The sequence below is a fragment of the Eretmochelys imbricata genome, chromosome 7, assembly GCF_965152235.1.
Source record: "Eretmochelys imbricata isolate rEreImb1 chromosome 7, rEreImb1.hap1, whole genome shotgun sequence".
NCBI lineage: Eukaryota > Metazoa > Chordata > Testudines > Cheloniidae > Eretmochelys > Eretmochelys imbricata.
The window spans coordinates 7,862,854-7,886,250 of record NC_135578.1 but is presented as its reverse complement, the minus strand read 5'-3'; the positions used below and the strand labels follow the sequence as shown (position 1 = coordinate 7,886,250).

The 23,397-nt window shown below is 44.7% G+C and overlaps 1 protein-coding gene across 1 annotated transcript in view; it reads right to left on the bottom strand.

The window, feature by feature from the left end:
* Positions 1 to 17,750: 17,750 nt before the first annotated feature.
* LOC144268138 (monocarboxylate transporter 2-like) overlaps positions 17,751 to 23,397 on the bottom strand; it is a 48,609-nt gene continuing 42,962 nt past the window's right edge. The window contains exon 5 of the mRNA XM_077822759.1: positions 17,751 to 20,175. Within this exon, the coding sequence (XP_077678885.1) occupies positions 19,874 to 20,175 (302 nt within the window). The 3' untranslated portion in view covers positions 17,751 to 19,873. The remainder of the gene's footprint in view (positions 20,176 to 23,397) is intronic.

Here is a 23,397-nt window from a genome sequence, read left to right as displayed (position 1 = left end):
CCAAAATGTTAAGGCCAGAAGAGACCATAATGGCCCTCTAGTTTTATCTCTTACATAATACAGTCACAGAATGACGCTAAATAGTTCTTGTATCAAGTGATTCCTGCATAACTTCCAGCTGAACTAGAGCAGGGGTGGGCAAACTTTTTGGCCCAAGGGCCACATCTGGGTGTGGAAATTGTATGGTGGGCCATGAATGCTCACGAAATTGGGGGTTGGGGTGCGGGAGGGGGTGAGGGCTCTGGGGTGGGGCCGGAAATTAAGAGTTCAGGGTGTGGGAGGGGGAGCTGGACTGGGGCAGGGGGTTGGGATGCAGGAGGGAGTCAGGGGTGCAGGCTCTGGGCAGTGCTTACCTCAAGCAGCTCCTGGAAGCAGCAGCATGTCCTCCCTCCGGCTCCTGTGCAGGGGCATGACCAGGTGGCTCTGTGCACTGCTCCGTCTGCAGACACCACCCCTGCAGCTCCCATTGGCTGCAATTCCTGGCCAATGGGAGCTGGGGGGGTGGCACTCAGGGTGGGGTCAGCGTGCAGAGCCCCTTGGATGCCCCTATGTGTAGGAGCCAGACGAGGGATATGCTGTTGCTTCCAGGAGCTGCGCAAGCCCCGGACTCCACTCCCCAGCAGGAGCTCGAGGGCTGGATTAAAACATCTGAAGGGCTGGATGTGGCCCCACCCGGGCCGTGGTTTGCCCATCCCTGAACTAGAGCATGTCTCTTGGAAAGTCATCCAATCTTGACTCAAAGACTTCAAGTGATGGAGAATCCACCATGTCCCAGGTAAACTGTGACAGTGGTTAATTACCCTCCTGTTAAAAATGTGTGTCTTATTTCTCGTTTGAATTTGTCTAAATTCTGCTTTCATCCATTGCATCTTGTTATGCCTTGACTGCTAGATTAAAGAGTTCTCTATCAGAAATTTTCTCCACATGTAGTTACTTATAGACTGTGAGCACATCACCTGTTAACCTTTTCTTTTCTCTTCTTTTCTTTTCTTCTTTCTAATGAACTGGTCACCCCCACTCACCTTTTGCTTCAATTCTTGAACTACCCTGGCTCACATTTTCAAAAGTGACTTATGATGTTTGGATACCCAGTCTGAGTCTCCATAGCCTAGATTTTCAGTGGGCGGGTGATCAGCACTTTATGAAAATTAGTCCCCTTTGCTGTGCCTCTGCTTTGATACCAGGGGAAAACAATGGAGGAACCCAAAATCACTAGTGGCTTTTGAAAACTTTTGAGCTCTTTGGCTTGATCTCTTTGGTGTGACTCAGATTCCTGCCTTCATATATAGGTCACACGCATTGAAAAGTGATTGCATTCTCTGGGATCTACTTGCAACACGCGTCATTACTCCAGTGTACTTCTGAATATTCCCCTTTTTTTTAAAATGCTCACATTAAAAAAATTACATGAGTTGTAATTTTTGTCCTTTTTTTAAGTTGGCTTTGACATGCATAAATAAGTACTTTACAGGCTGCACATAAGACCCATTGGAATCGCTGAGAGAAATCAGTTCTGTCTCAGAGTTCTGGCCCTGGGTAGAATTTTTAGGAGAATTTACAACAACAACAAAATAAAAGTAATTAGTATCAACTTAAAAGAAATATTGAAAGTCTTGAGAGAAATGGATTTCCATTGAGTTGTGATGTATAAAACACAAAAATATAGAAACACCACTTTGTTCACATGCTGTAAGTGACTCTAACTTACCTGACTATTTCTGTTGACAAGTGCTTGAAAACGAACAAACTCTTAGAAGTGCATCCTGACACTGATTTAGTCCACACCTATCTTTAATCAAGTGGGGTTTTTAAATTAGCTGATAAAATAACAATAGTGGTATCATGTATATTTGTATATGATTCATTAGCAGCCATTACTTAATGTTGATTGATGAACTTTTGCAAAACTCAGGGAAAAAGACTGGGAAGAGTTCAGAAAAATATGCCTTCATCTATAGCTCTCACATGAAATAGCAAACCAATTTTCCCCAAATAATTAGGAAAGAAATGTATTAATCCTTTATATTGTAGTACGCTTCATGCTGCAGTGCTCTGCACACAACCTTGATACCATATAAGCCAATTTAAGTACGTAAGTGCCTTGGGGCAGGGACTATGTTTTTATTCGGTGTTTGTACAGTCCCTAGCACTATGGGGTCCCAGCCCATAACTGGGACTTCTAAGTGCTACCCTATACAAATAATAAATAAGATCACTGAAAAAGCAGCCATTTCCACAGTGGGGGGGAGGGGGCTGAGTAGCAGCCAATCAACACATTGCAATGTGGAGAAAAATTGTCAAAGAACACGAATTCTTGCAAAAGACTGGATTGTTAACAGTGCTCAGCATTGGTCCAACCCTACTCCCATTGAAGTCAATGGTAAGCTTCCCATCAACTTCAGCCAGAGAAGAGTTAGGCCAATGGTGAGCATTTTTGAAAATCCTATCCTCACTATCCACCCAGAGCAGACAGCATGTCTGGGGCCAGATCCTGTCCTGGGGTGAAGTCATTGGAGCTATGCCAGCTTACACCAGTGGAGGAGCTGGTCTAGTCTTTAAGATATCATTCAAAATGCCTCCACATCGTGAACTGCATGAGACTCTATTTATCTGCTTTGGAAGGGTGAGTTTGTCTTGGTGGGATTTGAACCCGGGGCTCCAAGGAATTTAGCTATTCCTACCCAGTGCTAAAACCATTAACCCTTCCTCTCCAGCAAAGGCAAAGCTGGTTTTCTAAATAGCTTTTGCATAGGGGTGAAATGGCACCTTCTAGAGAGCTTAAACAGTTTTCCACTGTATCCATCCACCCTGTAATCTACCAGCAGATAGGGCAGGGAGACATTCCAGGCAGGCCAGTTGGGCATGTAAATGCCTTAACATATGGCATACAGGCTTTTATGGGACTGTCAGTATAGCAGAGCAATGTACGGCAAATTTAAATTTTGCATGAGTAGGCAGATATACAGTAGGCTATGCCATTACCTGGTCGGATAAAGGCTCCTAGAGTTCTCATGGGAAACACACTGGAATTTATAGCACAGATTCCCTTATATTAAAATGCTGCAATAACTGTTTTGGTGTAGGTGGTTGTGCAACGCTTCCATCTTCCACAAAACGAAAGCACAAAACTACATAGAAATACCCCATCCATTTTATTGCCTCTTCTGCCACTTTTTGATGAGTGCTATCTCTCTGTCTCTCACACACACACACACACGCACGCGCACTCGTGGGGAAATACGTCCCCAAAGTCTCATTTGGATTCGGAAAGTGCTAGTTTCCCAATCCCCTGCAGTGAGAGAGACTGTGTGTACGCGTGAGAGAGACCGCGCTTGCTGCAAGTGGGAGGAACTGGGAGGCATCTTAAACAGGGCTGATGTCCGTGGCATTTTAAAAGCAACCCTGCATGTTTGCTGTCCACTTCAAAGCAGGTCTGCACATTTTGCTGCTGGCCGTCGCTATTGTGTCTCCAGCAGCCAACACTGAAAGCATTTGCTGCCTTGTGACAAAGGAGCATCTCAACATGCTTCAGGCCATAAAACGCCTTAGGCAAGCACCCTACTGCAGGCCAGTTCCTGCCTCCCTCTGCAAACACTCGCTCACCAGTGTAAATGAGGAATAACTCCATGGCATTACACTGGCAGAAAACCAGCTCAAAGGAAACCCTTATATTCTTGCAAGATGCTGAACAGAATCCTCTGATTCGGGGCCTAATTCTTCTGACCCTGATATGTTTGAAAAATAATTTAGTATGCAAAGATGGCAGCTTAAGGTCAGGGAGTATAAGGTGGGCAAAGATGTTTGGTGGTTATTATAGGTCAGTGACGTTCAACCTTTCCAGAACAAGGACTCCCCTCCCCTGCCCCTTCTCCCAGGCGTCGCCTCCCATGGAACAATTCAGGAGAGACCGGCTTGGTCACAGCTCCATGGCTGTTGTTAAAGTAGAGATGACGTTTTCCTATTCGACACTCACCCAGACTAGAGGGTCAGGTTTAGGGATATTCTTGTGCCTGTTTCAAATGGTTTCTTGTTCTAATCTGACAGTGATGCCAGCTAACTAGAAATCTTTTACTTACTTATTTGGCTGTTACCATGAAGTCAAAATGAATGTTATGGGCTAGATTTTCATGACTTAAAGAGCGAGGGCATTTCTACAAAAGGCCCTCTGCTGTACAAACGGTCTCTGTGGACTCTTAACCTAGGAACGCACCGGAGCTGATTCTGTGCTCACTCACACCAGTGTAAATCCAGAGTAACTCCACTGAAGCCAAGGGGAGGTACACCAGTGTAAAAGTGATGTGAGATCCGAATCAAGTGTCTGCATTAGCTGGTGTTGGACATTTGTTCTTGCACAAAGCCATATTTTTGATTAAATAGTATGAGTGAATAGCAGAAAGAACAATGAAAACAATGTCATATACGGAGGGCATGTGATGGGAGAGAAATGCGTAGGGAAGAATAAGTCTAAAGCTATTGGGCCAGATTTTCCTGTGACTCCCACCACAGGTTTTACTGTCATGTAACACTGCTGACTTCTGTCGAGTTGCTTCTGAGCACATCAGGGTAGCTGGCACTTCCATGAAAGATCGTGAGGCTCGAGCCATCTCCCTGGTGCATCCAAAAACATGATGCAGCATAGCCCCACACCCTCCTTGAGGCCTCTCTATTTGCAGGCACATTTTACACTGACGGAACTTCTGCTCACACTCTGCCACACTGAATTGTCAGAGCAAATCCAATAACTTATGCCCCCTGCTACCTGATCTGGGCTTGCAAATTTCGCCTGCAAGGAGGGAGGTTCTGGCCAGTTTATAGTCACTAGCATTTCTAAGAAGCAGGTTCTTTTGCTGAATGAACCCCCACCCATTTCTTCCAATGGTACTTATAATGCCTACTTGCTTGGGAGTAAAGCAAAACCATTGGCTTTAACATATTTCCGTCTTTATTTTTGTGCTATAAGATCAATTTCACAAACTTTTCTAGGTAGGCTGATTGCCAGCATCAGGAAGAGCGTAGTAAATTAATTATAGATGTATGTTAAATTACTTTAATTACCGCCGTCCATTCTGGGATGGGCTCCCGCAAGCAGGAAGACTGATGAAACCGCATTTTTATATAGCCCACTGGTAGTGGACATTTTTACTCGACTGGCACTGTCGTTTCTGAATTCAGGAAAGCTGGAGCTGTGTTTCAGGAAGCCCAGGGCCAATCTAACATAAACATTGTAAGAGTATTGTGGCTAAATATACGCACTAAAATTTGAGCTATCCATCTTGATTCTAATATTGGCACCCCTTAATGGAGTATATGGCTACAAGCCCCTAAACTTATACATCAAATACAAAATATTAGAATCTAAATAGTGTTTACAAGTTGACTAGAATATTTAGACATCATTCAAGAAACCTGGTTAGCTAACTGGGCATTATTTCTATAGACATGCCCAAGACATAGCAGCTAAAAACTGAATCAGCTATGAAAGAAATCCATGTACATTTTTCCTTCGTTCCCCTTTATATTAAACTTGGCAAAGGGTATTTTCTAGGGAGACATGACCAGATGGAGTTAATAACCCTCAGCTGACTTTCAGGCTATCCGCTCTTCACAGGCAGTCATTAATCCCCAGGAACTATCCTATTCTATAATTTTCTATTAAAATCAGTACATTACATTATCACCAACCCTAATTACTAGCTTTAGATACACTTCACAAAGCAAGTAAATTAACTACAGTGTAGTTAGGTTGCAATTACAATCCAGTTACAGTACTGTCCTAATCCTTGTTACATGTGATTACCACTAACTCCTATAAGTGGAAGCGGTACTTAATAGCTGAATTACTTAGTATTATCCCTCCAGTTTCATACCATAATGTAACTATACTGTATTTAATGTACCTGTATTTAGTTTATCCAAACTTGTGAATGACTGAGCTAATTTTACATTGAGCAATTTACTTAGTCAATATAATTGATTATTTATAAATGTTTTAAAATAAACTGAGTAGAAATATTTTACTTGCAATAAGAAAATCAGAAAAGTTAATACGTTATGAAGAATTTAGGCCAAGACTGGAGGACATCATAGAAAAATGTGAGAGATGGGCCTAGCTAGCAGTATAGACTTTGAGCACTGCATGGTCTCTTCCTCAGAAGACATAGATGTTTAAACGAAGATTTAATGGTGGGTCAGCTGCGGAATGAGCACCTAACAAAGTTTGGGCAAATCAATCTTGCCACATTCAGGGCATATTTCAAGACCCTCCTCTTCAGTAACCCATCCTGATGTGTATATACTACTAATCTCAGCCTATATTTACTATTAATGTATCATGACTAAGATTTTCAAGAGAGTCTAGGAAAGAGCCAGTGAGTTATAACACTGCTCCCCTCTTGTATGGCTAAACACTGGTGGCCAGATTGACCCAGAGAGATGTGATGTAGACCCAGAAATAAGGGTACCCAGAATTAGAGGCCACTTTAGCAAAATGTGTGGCTCAGTGAACAAGAGCCTGCACCCTATGAAAACAGGCTCTTAAAGATAGTATATGTTGGGCAGCATAAATGGAGGTACCCGAAATCACGCCGAGTACGTGGTATTATAACTAGCTAGCTCTTGGAATAGGTCACTGTTTGACTATGGTAAAATGGATAACTTGTTTGCACATCATTCAGAAGCCCCACAAAGCTTTATCCCACTCACAACACAACAGGAAGGTCTCGCTCCTGGTCTTCATTTATCACCACATGTAATTAAGAGAAAATGTATCTTCTCTATTAGCTTCTTGAATGAAACGCAAAGACTCATTCATCTTCAACATATCAACTTGCTAACACTTTTGCCAGAGAGAATAATGACACACATTGTGGAGAACACAATCTGTCAGGAAGGAATATATTTGCTCCTAAGTCATTCTGCATCAGTATACACCCCCTTACTCTTACTAGACTGGCTTGTGAGAGTAATGCTGGGGGAGCTACAAAAACTCAGTCACAGAGAGGAAGAAGAATGTGGCATCCCAAAGCTCATCCCTCAGAAACGAGGCCTACATCCGTGTTAAAAATCTCAGCTCATGAGCTGGAAACAAACCCTACATTTTTAAGGGGGTCACAGCCATAGGTCAGTCCCTTCAGTACCCTAGTGCCCTATGCTTGTAAGAATAAATATGCATAGGTGTTCCCCACTCTCCTTGGAGTACAGTCATTGTTTGGATTTCTCTGTACCCCAAGATGCTGTCAAAATCCATCAGTGGGAGGTAGCTATCTGCCTGCAGGACATATATGGGCCTATGATCATAGTAGCTGAGCACCTCACAGTATTTTCATTCATTTATCCTGACATCCCTGTGAGGTAGGGTTGCCAACTTCATAATATTTAAGAACCGGACATGCCAGCAGGAGCTCCAGAAGCCCCCCGCTCCACCTCTTCCCCCTGAGGCCCCACCCTGCCCCACCTCTTCCCCCAAGACCCCACCCCTCATTCACTCCTCTTCTCCCTACCTCCCTGTCACTTGCTGCTTTCCCCTCCCCTCACTGCACCCCTGCCATGGTCAGGAACCGGGGCTGGGAGCTGCAGCTGTCCGACGCAGGTAGGAGGTGGCCCTGGCTGAGTAGGAGCGGGCGCAGGTCATGACCCAGCACCTCCCCACCTGCAGTAACCGGACTTTGGGTGTCCAGTTCATACTACTGACTGGACACTGTCAGTAGGGTGACCAGACAGCAAGTGTGAAAAATCGGGATGGGGGTGGGGGGTAATAGGAGCCTATATAAGAAAAAGACTCAAAAATCAGGACTGTGCCTATAAAATCGGGACATCTGGTCACCCTAACTGTCAGGTCCCCTTTTTGACCGAAATTTCAGGTGAAAAACTGGACTCCTGGCCACCCTACTGTGAGGCAGGGCAATGCTGTGGTTCCCATTTTACAGATGGGGAGCGGAGGCACAGAGAGGCTTACGGTCACGCAGGATGTCTGAGGTACAACTCTGGTCTCTCAAGTCCCAGGCTACTCTCTAGCTGCTGGACCATCTTTCAGGAGAAAAGGACAAGGGGTTCCTTCAGGGATGGCTGTCAGCTGCAAAAGCTCTGTCAGCATGGCTCCTTCAGAGATGCATTCCTGTGGGAAGGGGTGCCAGTGGAAACCAAGAGTTGGCTCAGAGATGAAGCTTCTGCACGTGTGGATCTAACCTCCTGCTGTTCCTCCATGATCCACTGGGGATTGGGTGAGGGGGAGGAGGCAGCCAACCACCCTGATGAACTAATGGGGGAAATTTTGCAGATTTCTTCCTCTGTCATGCCTCTTTCATGATCAGGCCTTCAGCAGTTCCCTCCAGAGCTGTAGAAGGTGCAGAAAAGTTTTCCAAGAGCTGATGACAGATGCTGTGTTGTAAGGAGGATGTGGGGAAGGTCATCCTGGGCATTCTGAGAAACTTTGTGCTGATATAAAGGATGGTCAGCATTGATTATCAGCATTGATACTGAATTACACACAGATTAAAAATGTAAGAGGGTCATCTGTTCAGGAAGAGAATGCAAGCCCTGCCGCTACTAGTAGGAAACTTCCCCCCCGCAAACCTCACTTTTTCATTTCAGCTATCATTGCACAAGAAAGAGAAGGCCATCTATAATACAGCTTTAATATGTGCCAGTTTTAATCAGAATTAGATCCATAAAGCTCACTGATGCGTAAATGATTGTCTTTTCTCATAAATATACGGAATGCGATGATAAAAAAATGAAAAGTATGCTAATTGGGGGTGACTAGCCTGTCAAAAAGAGCGATACTCCCCTATCTTCTGGTCGCGAGCCAAACGTTTCCATAGTAGAGCGTTTTGGCTGGAAGGCCTTGTGCTGACCATCTGCAAGTGCAAAAAGTAGGGCTGTCGCTTAATCGCAGTTAACTCACACGATTAACACAAAAAAATTAATGGTGATTAAGAGTTTGCAGCTGCAATGTAGTTACATTTGGCTAAAGGCACAGACATGCCATTGGTGGATTCAGCCCACAGCTTAGGCATGCTCTTGGATTCCTTGCTGATGCTGAGCTCTCACAAGGCAGTATTCAGGATTGATGCTTTCTGTCCTCTCTGACTGGCTAGGGGATGCTGTCCTATCCTAGCAAATGATGCCCATGCCTCAATCATTCACACCTGCATCACCTTTTGGCTGGACTACAGCAAAGTGATATATCTGGGCATGAAGCCTTCACATGGAGGAAACTCCAGCACACTGCAGTGCGTCTCCTCAGCAGACAGGCTACTGCAAACTCATCAGACCCATCCTCTACTCGCTAAACTGGCTTCCCATAGAATAGCAAATCACATTCAAGGCCTCAGTCCTTATCGTCAAAGTGCTCAAAGACCATGATATCTCATACAGCCTAAAGCTCCAGGATGGGGACTGTGGTCACCAGCTTCACTACTTCAGCATAATGGAAATTGCTACAATTAGGATAAAGCTAGTATACTGAGTTTTCCCAAGGGGCCGATCTGACATTGTGGAATGAACTCCCACAGGGGGGCATCACAAACCTCACCACTTTCCACTTCAAGTGCAAGGTGCATTTCTTTGACCTGCCTTCACTAACAAAACATATGGTGGGTGTGTGCATGGGTGTGTGTGTTAAAAAAAAAACTTACCAAAACACAACACTCTAGTGCACATACTTCTCCCCCCTGGAGATGATCAGAAAACAAACAATGTAACAGTCATAGCACTTAATGCATGACTGGAAGACTCTTAGGTCAGGGGTGGGCAAACTTTTTGGCCTGAGGACCACATCTGGGTATGGAAAGTGTGTGGCGGGCCATGAAAGCTCACAAAATTGGGGATTGGGGTGTGGGAGGGGATCAGGGCTCTAGCTTGGGGTGCGGGCTCTGGGGTGGGGCTGGAGCTGTGGGGTTTGCGGTGCAGGAGGGTGCTCCGGGCTGGGACAGAGGGGTTCAGAGGGCAGAAGGAGTATCAGAGCTAGGGCAGGAGGAGTATCAGAGCTGGGGCAGGGGGTTGGGGCACAGGAGGCAGACAGGGCTCCAGGCAGCACTTACCTCAAGCAGCTCCCGGAAGCAGCAGCATGTCCCTCACTCTGGCTCCTGCGCAGAGCCATGGCCAGGCGGCTCTGTGCGCTGCCATGCACAGGCGCCGCCCCTGAAGCTCCCATTGGCTGCGGTTCCCAGCCAATGGGAGCTGTAGAGCTGGTGCTTGGGGTGGGGGCAGCATGCAGAGCCCTCTGGCTGCTGCTACGTGTAGGAGCTAGAGGGGGGACATGCGGCTGCTTCTGGGAGCCTCACGGAGCCATGGCATGAGTGGAGAAGGGAAGCCCCCAATCCCGCTCCCCAGTGGGAGCGTGAGAGCCATATTAAAAGGTCTGATGGGCCAGACATGGCTTGTGGGCTGTAGTTTTCCCACCCCTGGCTTAGATCCTATGGTGATGAACATGGTATAAGAATCTATTTAGAATAGAATATGTAAAGGCAAGACAATAGGGCATCAGGAACAGGGCTGGCTTGGAAAAGCATTAATCTGAACTTCACTTAAAACGGCATGTGGAAAAATGTGTAATCGTCCCATTGCTTATAAATGTATCATAAAATATTGACACCTGCCAATAATGTGATATCACACGACATGCCAGGTATGATTTTGGTGTCATTTGTATCCACTTTGATGCCATCAAATATAAGTAATAATTAAATTATACCCATTATAAATGCCAAGGCAGATAGAGAGGTAGCAGTGGATGGCAAATAAGGCCTTTATTCCTGAGATATACTGCCATTATGGAAGGTGATGTTGCCATTGATGTATACTATACATTTAAACACCCACACTGGTTTCTGGTATGTCTAACTCTGCCTGCTCATATTTTATAATCAATGTTAACATCACTGCTGCGTGGCATGACAGCCATGCCTTAGCTAATTCTTATCAACCTGCACTTTCTGAATGCAGCCAAAGAAATCTGGTGTCAACTGCCATGGGGGAAAAATGGCCTTGTTGGCCAGTCTCTCGTGCAACGGCTACATAGTATTACACAAAATGATTGTATAGTTCAAATACACATGTAGTCAGGTTATGGAGGTACATACGGGAAGCTCGGCCTGCACCTGTTTAACATAACTAATATCTCTTCCCTTCAGCTTTGTTATGGAACGTTTGGATTTGATTCACCCAACAGTTGCCTACCTTAAAAGGCGCGCAAACACATTTCTTTTTGCTTGTGCGTGGGCTGCTAAAAAGCCTCTTCCCTTTCCTAGGCTTTAATTTATCTCTGTCACATTCACCGGTGTGCACAACGAGCGGTAAACGTACACCCTTTTTATTTACAAAACCAGACGCCGGCTGAATGGACATTGCTACCAAAGCTCTCCGGTCAGCAGCCCAGGAACGCACGGCCACCGACAGTGGAGTACCCATGGGGACAGCACATGAAGAAGAATCAGGAACTCCAGCCTTCTGTGCTGGCTCATCAAGAAAGTCTTGCTGAACCATTTTGTTAACTAGCGACCATTGACGCCATCTTGGCTGGCATTTTGCTTCAGACAGGTTTCCCTAGCAACAGCAAACATAAAAAAAAAACTAAGAAGGAAAACATTTATAAACACCGGCTTCCTTTCTGGAAGATATGTTTTAGTTCAGTTAACAGGCTCAATACAGGTGTCCCTGGATGAAGTTTGAGGCCCTGTGACATGCAGGAGGGCAGACGAGATGGTCTAATGCTCCTTCTTGCCGTAAACTCTGTGGGTCCAATCTTGCATCTCTGGCTACTCATGTAAGTAAAGACTGCAGGGTTAGACCCTGTACCGCTGGTGTTCACCAAACCACAGCATGAGCTGAAATAGGCCTGGACTACACTTCAGTGTTAGGCTGACATAGCTATGGCACTCAGGGGTGTGAAAAATTCAGCTGCCACATCACCACTGCTCTTTTAAACCAGTTAGCTAGATGAAAGCTATCCTGGATAAGGTCTACATGAGTTGCAATCACACCTTGGATTACAGTGTAAACAACGCCTGAAGCAGGGCAAATTCAGAGGTGGTGTGTCCACTTGCGTAAATTAGGCTGCATCACACTAATTTAGACTCTCTCACTCTGTCAAACATACACTTCCTTAGACTCTCGCTCACTCTCTCTCTCTCTCTCTCACACACACACTCTCTCTCTCTTTCTGCTGGGAAAATGAAGGACCCCAAATCAGTGCAGCTCCGAGATTAAGGAACAGGAAGAAAGTATAATCAAGTTTAAAGGTAGAGATTAGCCTACTCTCACTAACACAATTTTATACTCTCCTGTTAGTTGCTTATCTTGTTACGTTCCTTTATTTTGGCCCATCAGTGTAGCATTCAGCCAGCTGGGGTCCCTTCCATTGCATTAGATTCAGTGGGTCAAATTCAGAGGCAATGTGTAAGGGAATGGAGAGGGGACCTGTAAATTACAAGGTAATACGTGGGATGAATCTAAGTCTAAAACCATCTCTAAAATATTATAAATTACACCAAATTATCCCACATTCCTTGTGCTGTGGTTCTCTCTTAGGCTGTGATACAGAATGTAATTGTTAATGGAGAAAAGTGATAGCTCAGGCATTCTGTTGCATCTAACGAGGTGGAATTGATTGGAGAGGAAATTTTGAAATATTGAAGTTTTGCACATCTCATCTTGTGTGAGGCGCTTTCTTTGAAGCAATTGGAGAGACAAGGTGGGCAAGATAATATCTTGTGTTGATCAACTTCTGTTGGTGAGAGAGAAAATTTTTGAGCTACACCGGGGTGGGCAAATGTTTTGGCCCGAGGGCCGCATCGGAGTTGTGAAACTGTATGGAGGGCCGGCTGGGAAGGCTGTGTCTCCCCAAACACCCTGGCCCTCTATCTGACCCCTCCCACTTCCCGCCCCCTGACTGCCCCCCTCAGAACCCTGGACCCATCCAACCCCCCCCCGCCCCTTGTCCCCTGACCACCCCCTCCCAGGACCCACCACCCCTAACCGCCCCCCAGGGACCCTACCCCCATCCAACCCCCCCCCCTTCCTGTCTCCAGACTGCCCCAACCCCTAGCTACACCCCCGCCGCCCCCTGACAGGCCCCCGGGACTCCCACACCTATCCAACCCCCACCCGTTCCCCGTCCCCTGACCGGCCCCCCCCAAACCTCTGCCCCATCCAACTGCTCCGTCCCCTGACTGCCCCCCAGGGCCTCCTGCCCCTTATCAACCCCCCACCCCTGCTCCCCGCCCCCTTACCATGCCGCTCAGAGTGGCAGGACAGGCTTATTGGAAAGCCTGGGAGGTGGGTGGGTGCCAGCCGCGTGGCTGCGAGGGAGGAGGGACAGCAGGGGATGACAGCAGAGGAGGGACAGCGGGAGCTCACGGGCCGGGCAGGACGACCGGCCCGCGGGCTGTAGTTTGCCCACCTCTGAGCTACACACACAGAGCTCTTCTTCAGCCCCAGGCCAAAGCTGAAAGCAATTGCACAGCTTCATCCAGCTCTCTTACAAACCCAGAGGTGGTGCCGGCCAGGCCTTCCTGTGAAACAGCTGCCATTTTTTAAAGAAGACAGGGCAGGCTGCAGAGTAGAGCGAGTGAAGCTTGCACGGCTTCTGTGACCGAACATAAATGGGAGTCCATCCCATGAGAGTCTCCTGGGAGTCCTTGACAGGGCCATTGCAGTAGCAGAGGGGCAGGAGAAATCTTTCCCAGTCCTTCCTTCGCTTCTGTTTCTTCAAGGGCTATTTCATGGATCTGGTTTTGCCATCTGGCCTGGATTTTTGCTACATAAAAGGGACTTTTTGGTTAAACAACAAAATAAGGCTTCTTTTAAAACCCCAAACAATCCGTGCGTGTCTGAGCAACACACTTTCCATACGGTTACAAGTTAATTTAATATAAAATGTATGTCTAGTACTTGAACTCAAGTGATATGGTTTGAAAGCCATCTCTGCACATCTAAAATCTCAGTCATGCTCCCATGTGCCTGTTATGTATGTTTATTAACCAACATTCGTTCCTCTTGACTTGCATTCACAGCTGCTTTCCAGACTCGAGCACGCATGTAAATATGATTTGTGTGTCCGAGTTGCCATGCAAATCACCAAATTAGATGCACACTCAGAGTGCGTTGCGTCTCAAGAGCACACTCTAAAGGATGGTTCTCATTACATCACTTTCATTTTCAACAACTTCAAAATGAGCCGATGAAAGTTGACTTGCGGTGATTGTCTTTGGAAGCCCAATTTAAGGCTTGATCCTGCCAGGTGCTGAATATGCTAGCCCCAATTCAGCAAAGCATATATGCATATGCTTAACTTTCAACCCATGAGTAGAGATCACTGGGGCTACTCATATGCTTAAAAGCTTTGCTGGATTAAAGTCAGTGTGTTCCACACTTCGTAGCCTCAAATCCTTATAGAGCCGGGGAACAGCCATTCAGAAAGTTACTTTGGACCTAACGACTCCATTAAAACATGCTGGCCTCTCGTATGATAGAAATGGTGCCGTAAGCTTACAGAAACAACATAAATATGTACTAAGGAGCTGCCCAAGTAATAAAGAAAGAATATAGCTTGAAGGAAATTATGAGAGAACTGGTGGTTTAATCTAAGGAGCGTTATTAAGACATAAGGAACTTGTTATGAAACATACTGGCAGCCTGTTCTGCACATGTGCTGTGCTAACATTAAGATTTATACGTTTATGCTTTACACATATATTTATACGTTTATACGTTACACATATATTTATACGTTTATGCTTTACACATATGGATACGTTTATTTATCTGCATTAGAAATGTTACTGTCTCCGGTAGTGTTATTTTTATTTATAACACATTTATTAAGCTTCTTTTGGAGCTCCATTAAATCATGGCGCCGATCCCCAGCTGGGGTAAATCAGCATTATGTCCATTGACTTCAGTGGAGCTATGCTGCATTATGTCAGCTGAGGATCTAACCGATTGTTTCTAGAGTGAACTGATTGATGGGAGCTGGTGAGAGGCTGAGATATGAAAGCAGCCCTGGTGTAGTGGAGCCCTCCTTATCAGACTCACCGGAGATCATTCTCAGCTGCTTTCAATGACATCAAGGAGAACAGCATGCAATTGGGAGTGCTAGGCTAGCGCGGTAAATGGAAAGACTCACGCTGGTGCCAGCAGACTTTGAATTCTGTCCCAGAAGAACTAGATTAATGAGAAGGAGGATGGATCCTCATCTTTCCCCAGTTCTTCATCAAGGGGAATGTGGATGCTGTATCTGCTGGAGCTGATGATATTTGGTGTGGTAGAGGGAGTAGGTATCCTAGGCCTGGTGTTGGCTCAGGCTGACAAGTGAGAGCTAAGCGGGAGGCATCCATGAGTTGCTGGCCTACAAGGATCTTATTTAAACACAGAAGCTTTTAGAGGAAGAGAAGGTACAGCTGGTGAGATCCTGCCACTGTTGAAGTCAATGAGAATTTTGCCTCTGATTTCATTGGGACCAGGATTCCACCTAATATCTTGCAAAGCATTGTATTCCAGAAGTTCTGCTCTTCAACACAACTACTGGGTCAGCTTAAATTTAGACCATGGCACTTCAGATACCCAAACTGGATGTGTCTGTTTTGAAGATGGAGACATGTCCGTTCTTTCCCCTGCCACCAGCTGCATGTACAAAAGGGGGTGTGGGGAGGAATCAGCAGGGCAAAGCTGAAAATTATGCCAATAAAATGTGCTTGAATTAGAATCCTCTTCTGTCATAGGCTTGCAAGGTCATGTGTACTGACCCAGCTAAGGAGAGTAGAGAGCAGATGACTCTCTTGGTAACTGGTGTGTATTTGGTATGTTAGCTTTACATACCGCAGAATATTTGTTACTCAATTGTGCCGGGTCTTCTAACTTTTAAAATAGTTACAGCAGAATAATGTAATATAAAAACACCTTACAAGTGACAGAAAATGATTAGAAGAAGGGGCTGACCTTGATCAAGACCAGCAGTATCAAAAGAAAAATACAGATATTTCTGTAAGGGCCAGTAGACTGTTCCAGGCCTTGGTAGGAGAGATTATGGTTCTGCTTTTTTTTTCATACTTAAGTATCAATCTGATTTTATTAAACCATTCTGTAAATGACCTTTCCAATATGTCATAACGTTTCTCTGGGCAACTCTTTATAAAGAGGTTGAGACATTATTTAGCCTGTCGGGTTGTAGCTATTAATGGAAGATAAAACATGTGATGGTCCAGGAGGATGATAGTAAACGCTTGACTTAGATTCGGAAATCCTGGCCCACATTATATCTATCTATCTATCTATCTATGTATCTATCAGAGAACACATGCAAAAATATGGGGGGGGTTTGACATGTCCACTGCATGTATTGTGATAACCATCTTGGTTTAATCTGTCTGGAATATGAGTGACATCAGAGTTGAAAAGCAGGAGCAAAGGATAGCTGCAAGATTCCAGATTAGGTACATTTTTAAGGCACAACCCAAACCATGCAATCCCCTATGCTCTGAGTGGAGTTCTGCATGGTCAAACTGTTAATAAATACTTAGTCCTTATACAGTCAATTAAGGTTTAGTTCCTGCCCATTATTAAATCATGATATAGATGCTGGGCAACTGACGCAGATCGCTGGCCTACCTGCGTCAGTTGCACAGCGTCGGTACCATGATTGGCAGGTACATGGCAAGCACGTTCATAATAATCTTGTTAGGACATTACCTGAATTGCATATGGGTTTGGTTTAATTAACATTCCACCAAGAGCTGAGCAACAGGCATGGTGACAAGAAAGTCTTTTGTCCTGTTTGTTTAACTGCCATTAACGCTAACAAGTTATGCACATGCATCAAAAGGAGATTAGACCCCAAGGTTTCTAAATACATCAGGGATCACAGCGAGCAAGAAGCAAGTCAGTGTTAGACCTGGTGATGCTTGCAGAAACAAATGGAAGAGATTGCTTAGTCTGGAGAAGCTGTATCACTTAAACCAAGGAGTAAAATATTTCCTCTTCCAAAAAGCTGTAGTAAAAGGTCACTGTGACTACTACCTGCGCCAGGTACAGGACCTGCTCTAAAGCCCATTGAAGTCAAGGGAAATCTTTCTATTCAGTTCAGTGGGATAGGAAGCAGGTTCACAATCCTGTTCCCATTGAGGGCAAAGGCAAAGCTATCATGTATTAGTGCAATATCAAATGCAACTCACCCCCCACTCCGCCCAGCTACATTAAAAAAACCCATTCATTTTAAAAACTAGGGTGCACTTAGGAACAGCCAGACTGCATCAGACCAAGGGTCTCTCTAGCACACTAGCTTCTCACTGATAATGCCCAATACCGTTGTTTCAGAAGGCGGCACACTAAACCCAGCTGCATACAGGTATGGGATAACCTGTTGTCCCTTAGTAATTAGTGGCTGGTTTATGCCCTGGGGAAGGAAGGTATATATCCCTGCTTGAACTCTTGTTTAGGCTTAATATTTACTGCTCTAATGCTGTATATTCTGGTTATCCATATAAATATCCAATCCCTGTATGAATCCTGCTTTGCTCTTCGCCTCAGTGTTACCCTGTGGCAATGAGTTCCACTGGCTTTTGGAGTGGAAAAGGATGAGGCTTATTCTCCCCCTCTGTTTGCAGCAATCTATACGCCCACGTCTATGGAGCTGGAATGGACATGACTGTATGTGATGCTATCACCAGACTCTCAACAAAGGGAAAGCACAACATTATCCTCACAAACTGACACTGAATCCGTTACAATTTTTTTAAAAGAGCTTTATTGAATAGCTTAAAACTTCCAAATGACATGTGCTTTCAGGAAATGTTCTGGCACCTCCATCAACACCGTTAGTTTTGTTCATATTTACATGACTGTGATAATGAGTATTTTAAAAAAAGTATCTAATGTTACTGTCCACAACAAATACAAGATGGTGCCTAAGGATGAAAGCCTAGCCCCACTGACTTCAATGGAAACAGCATTTCAACCCCACTGCACATCCTCGAGTGTTGTGGTGGAAACGATTGGTCTGACCTATGTTTAAAGGGCAGCAGAGTACGTAGAAAAGATTCATTTTTAAAAAGCCATCATTCACAGCTAAGGCTTACTCAGTCTGTACATTGGGTGTAATTAAATCCTGTTCTCAGACGACAGAGCTAAGAAATATGATTTTTCACCAGTATTTGCAGTGAGTTAGGAAGTCATTAATCATACTTAGGCCCAGGTTCTCAAAGATATTTAGGTGCCTAATGGCAATTGAAAGGAATAGGAGTTAGGTGCCTAAATACCGCTCAGGACCTGGGTGTTGGTGTTTATACAAACCTTTATAAGCTTAACTAATGAGCCCTCACAACTCCCTGTTGTTATTATCTGCAGTTTATGGATGAGGAAACGGATACATAGGACTGTTGATGGTGAGTGAAACTCTATGGAATCCAGCGGCCTTGAACCCACGGGCTTATCTTTATTCACGTGAATTGGCTCACTGAAGTCAATGGGACGAGTCAGGAGTAAAGTTAAGCAGATGTGCAAGCAGAGATGCTGCCGCACCCCTTGGCTTAAAGTGGTTTCCATCATATGCAGGGTTTACAGTTTGGTTCAATGGCTCCCAGCGCCCCTGTGTGTAAGTCGTTGCAGGACTCCAGTTGTTCCCGCTTAGTTTTCCCTGCTTCTTGATGTCGATGGAATTAACTTTGCCCTTTTCTTGAAGCCTTAAGTGGTGCACGGGCTCATGCTGGTCCTCTACACAGGGTGAATTTCACCTTTGTTAAGTTACTCTGCTTATGGTGCCTGTGGGTTTGGCTCAGAGCCATTATCCCAAGGCCATACGGCAAGTCGTTGGTCTAGCTGGCATTAGAGCTGGCGACTGCCTGGCTCCAGATCCTGTACGCAGTCCACAAGACCATGAACTACTGTACACACACACAGCCATGTACCAAGGCATATTGCCAACCGAGCATGTGTGTGTACAGCCAACCGAGCATGGCTTCAAAATGAAGATGATTGCTATTAAGCCTAGTTAATTTGCCCTGTGATGAAGGTGCATTAGTAAAAGTGAAGTGACTAAATGAGGGTGACATTTAAGCCTTCATGATGGGTCCCTGAGCCCTGATCCAATACACCCTGACGTCAGCGGGAGCCTTGCTGTTGGTTCCGATGGACACTGATCAGGCCCATGATGACAGTACTTAAATGGTTCCCTAGCAGTGGAAGATTCCTCTCTGATACGATCGAATTGAAAGCTCACTGAAGCCAGCGGAAGGTTTTGCACTGACTCTGGCTACATCGGCACTACAAGCGAGCGGAGTGATCCCCCTGCTCGTGTACACAGCCTTCCGCTAGCTGTCGTTGAGCTAGCAGGCGCATGAGCAGCAGTGGAGCTGTGGCAGCCTGGCTGGGGGCAGTGGAGGTCTGGCTGAGCCGTGCGGAGTACACGCCTGCCTGAAACGGGTGGGTGTGTACTCAGTTCTGCTGCCGCTCCCGGTGCTACCATAGCTACCCTGCTCTCTAGACTCACGCGAGCTCAGTGAGAGCCAGCCCCAGTCTGCGTGCGCCAGCAGGGAATCACACTCCTAGCTCACAGCGTAGATGTAGCCTTTCATGGACATTGGAGCAGGCCTAAGAGCAGAATGGGGGCTAGGTGCTTTTAAGGTCCCTCTTGGTAACAGGAAATAGCTAAAGAAAAATGATGCGGCCCTCCAACAATATAGGAACAGGTATTGCACTGTACGTTCCAGCACTTCGTGAGAAGCTAGACTTTTTTTTTTTTCCTTTAGGCTTTTCCTAGACAAAGCAAAGTGTAGAAATAGAGCAGTATCAATGCAGAATTAGAAATCTAAAGTCATGTCATTGTTACAGTCAATTTAAGAAACACAAAAAGCATTTTCCCAATCAACCTGTTAAACCAAGCTTAGACTTCACTTTTGCCATTCACTTCTTTTTTTAGTCCCTCTTTTTCATCTCTCAAAGATTCCACCTCTGGACCATCCTGCATCTTTTCTCTGGCCCAGATATTGCCATCCTCTGTTTCTGTCCTTATATGTTTGTTGTCCTTCATTGTCTCTTCCATCGCTTTTCTTTCCTTTTCCTCTTTCGCCAGCATACGGTAATTGTAGTAATTCATGATGAACAGGAACGTTCCTGCCAAGACCATCACAGCTCCACATTTAATGAACATGTATTTGTAATCTCCAAAAGTATCTATAAGCGTTCCTGTGAATTGCAAAACAAAAACGCAGTTTAGACGTGAAGGCAAAAATTGAAATATCTACGGTGGCTTCCATTTCTGAACACCAGGGCTACTATTGTGATTGTAGCGCAGAATAGGATATTTTCTGTCCTTTCTAATAACTTAGGCTCTGATCCTGCAAAGGCTTAGTGTTTGCTTAACTTCACATCCTATGTGTATCATATTGAAGTCAATTAAACTATTCACATTGCGTAACGTTAACCAGGTGCTTAAGTCTTTGAGTGATGGAGGCCTTGTACTGTAGTTTCCAGATTTCTTAGGCACATGAAAAATAGAACTATAAAATAAAATATTAGAATTCATTATAAACGGATGTTTTTGTGCTATTAAATGAATTTAGGGCTTGTGCAAAATACCAAATTACTGAAGTCCTTTTGGCAACACCAGTTTGTCTCCATCACCTTGCCATCAAGTCTCTGCCTTAGCTGCAAGAATCACCTGATCTAAAGGCCACTGAAGTCAATGGGAGTCTTTGCATTGATTTCAATGGGCTTTGGATCAAGCATGGGGTGAATAAGATCCACCTCGCTGACTCGGTCCTCAGCCTCTATGTTGGGGCTGCAGACAGAAATGATAATTGTGACAGTGGCCTATCTGATGGGACACCTGGCCATTAAGAAATGGGACTGAGACCCACCAATTCAGTTCTTCACAAGCCACTAAACAGCAATCGGGTGGCAATGACATTCAGTCATTACCAGCCTTGCCTGGACTTGAACTGGTGAACTAGAGGCGAAAGGGCTTTCCATAGAACTTGAAACATTAGTTGCAGGGAAAGCAAAGAGGGTGCCGTCAATGTTAAACATTTTCAATTAGAGAGGCCAAGTGGGTGAGGTAGTAATCTTTTATTGGACCACTTCTGTTGGTGAGAGAGACAAGCTTACACAGAGCTCTTCTTTAGGTCACCTGTGTAAGTTTGAAAACTTGTCTCTCTCACCAACAGAAGCCAGTCCAATAAAAGCTATTACCTCACCCACTTTGCGTCTCTAGTATCCTGGGATCAACACGGCTACAGCAACACTGCACACAGCTATTTTCAACGACAGGAAAAATGTGAGTTTCATCTCAAAGGTTAATGCCTTGGCAATGGATTTATGGAAACATTGAAGAGATTTGGTTTAATTGAAATGTCAATGTTCTCCATTATGTCAAATGTAACATAATGTAAACCTTGTTGAGACTGTGATGCTGAGTATTAATGCCTGTCCACTGGAGCAATATGGACTGAATTTAACATCCCGAATCCTAATTAAAATAAGATTGACCTCAAGCATAGCCTTTTTAGTTCTTTCCTGCAATTAATACACTGTATGTAAGCTCTGACTTTTTGAAACCATTTTTTCTCATTAAGAAGGGGAACCTTTAATTACTTCCTGAGTGACAACTAATCTGTTGAAAGTCTGGGGATTAATTATCCCAAAGTATGCTTACACTAACTAGGTATTTTATGGCCACTAAATATATTTACTGATTGCAGAAATTATTATTTCAACTGGTTTTGGTCATCAATCTGCTTTCTTCTATAGACATCCTGGTACACAGCTTTCAATATATTGTCTTATGAATGGTTTCAGAGTAGCAGCCATGTTAGTCTGTATCCGCAAAAAGAAAAGGAGGACTTGTGGCACCTTACAGACTAAAATTTATTTGAGCATGAGCTTTCGTGAGCTACAGCTCACTTACTCATAAAACATCAGCCAAAGGCTAATTACAGCAATTCTTCCTTCTTGGTAATCAGGATGATCTGGAAGTCTGTTAAATAGGTTTCAATGAGGGTTTTAATGAGTAGAGTATTGGAAAATTCAACAGTAGGCTAGTCTTGCCTCTTGTCCTTTGAGAATAAGAAAAGCCATAAACCACACAGGGAACAATTTTCTTAGTTCATTAAAGCAGAACCCTGCAGTGGGTTATTAAATGCCAAAGAACCAATAAATTTGTTGCTTATTAAAATGATGAGAAAAATACTCCAAAACTAATATTACTAACTATTACACAGCACTGTTTTGGCCTCATTAGCGGTCTTTGGCAATTAGCTTAATCTCTTGCGTAAAAATGACAGAATTTAGAAAACAGTCACCTTCAAACCGTCCGTTTGCCATGAATTATATAATGGCTCTGTGTGAAAAGAAGAGACTGCAGCTGCTTCTGCCACACAGTGCAAGCTGCACCGCGAAAGGAAGAATTAAACTGCTCTGTACAATGTGCGAGAATGAAGCTTAGTCAGCTCTTAGGTTGTCATCCTATGAAAGTCAAACCCATATTAACGCTACCTTTCCCTTGCGAGTTCCTTGGATTTACTATCACGTACAGTAGTGCTCAAAGGTGCTATCACTGGTTAGCAGCTTTATATCCAAATACCTGCCGAACACTGAGCCTCGTTCAAAGTTGACGGCCATTCAGCGCGTGGAAAGGTGACAGATTAACTGGACTAGCAGCAGACAGTTACCCTATCCAGATGCAGGTGCTGTGTAAGCCGCTTCTCCTCGCCTGCACCACCCTCTGTTATTCCAGCGATAGATGGAGAATAAATGCCAGCTGGATGTCACATACAAACTCATTTAACTCATGGCCACGTCAGGTTTGATGAAAGGCCCGGAGAGGTGAAAAGCGTGTTAAATAATTATATCATGTAGATATTGTTGGCTCCTTGATGGGAAAGGAATTTACAGTACCTGCCACATAATGACACAATATAAGGTAATTTTTTTCGCGGGAAAATCCTTCTACCTCCTGCCAAGTGACTCTGGGCATTGCTGCAGGTTTGAACACGTATTGTTAGTCTGGACCCTTGAGGAGAATGAACTTAAAGCTAGATGTTATCAACTAGACTGGTGCGCATCGTTAGCAGCTGTGTTCAGTCGTACTGCTCACGTGTTTCGTTACAGGTGTGTTCAAGTACTGGGCTGGGGCAGGTGAGAGCTGATAAAGGTAAGTGCTGCTCTGGTTGCTTTATCAGATGGAGCACACGCAGGGACTGCAACCAACTTGCAAGCTCTGCACAAGTGGGACTTTTTTGTACTTTCAAAGCCAAAAGGTACTGAAGATGCAATGAGAGGACAGACTATTGTAGCCTGGGTTCTCAGGGTGTATGTGGGAGGGAGGGTTATAATCATAAACGAGGTCCCCAGATGCCCATCTACTGACAGCAAGTGGCCTCGTTTTTGTTTGATGTCATCTTAAATTAT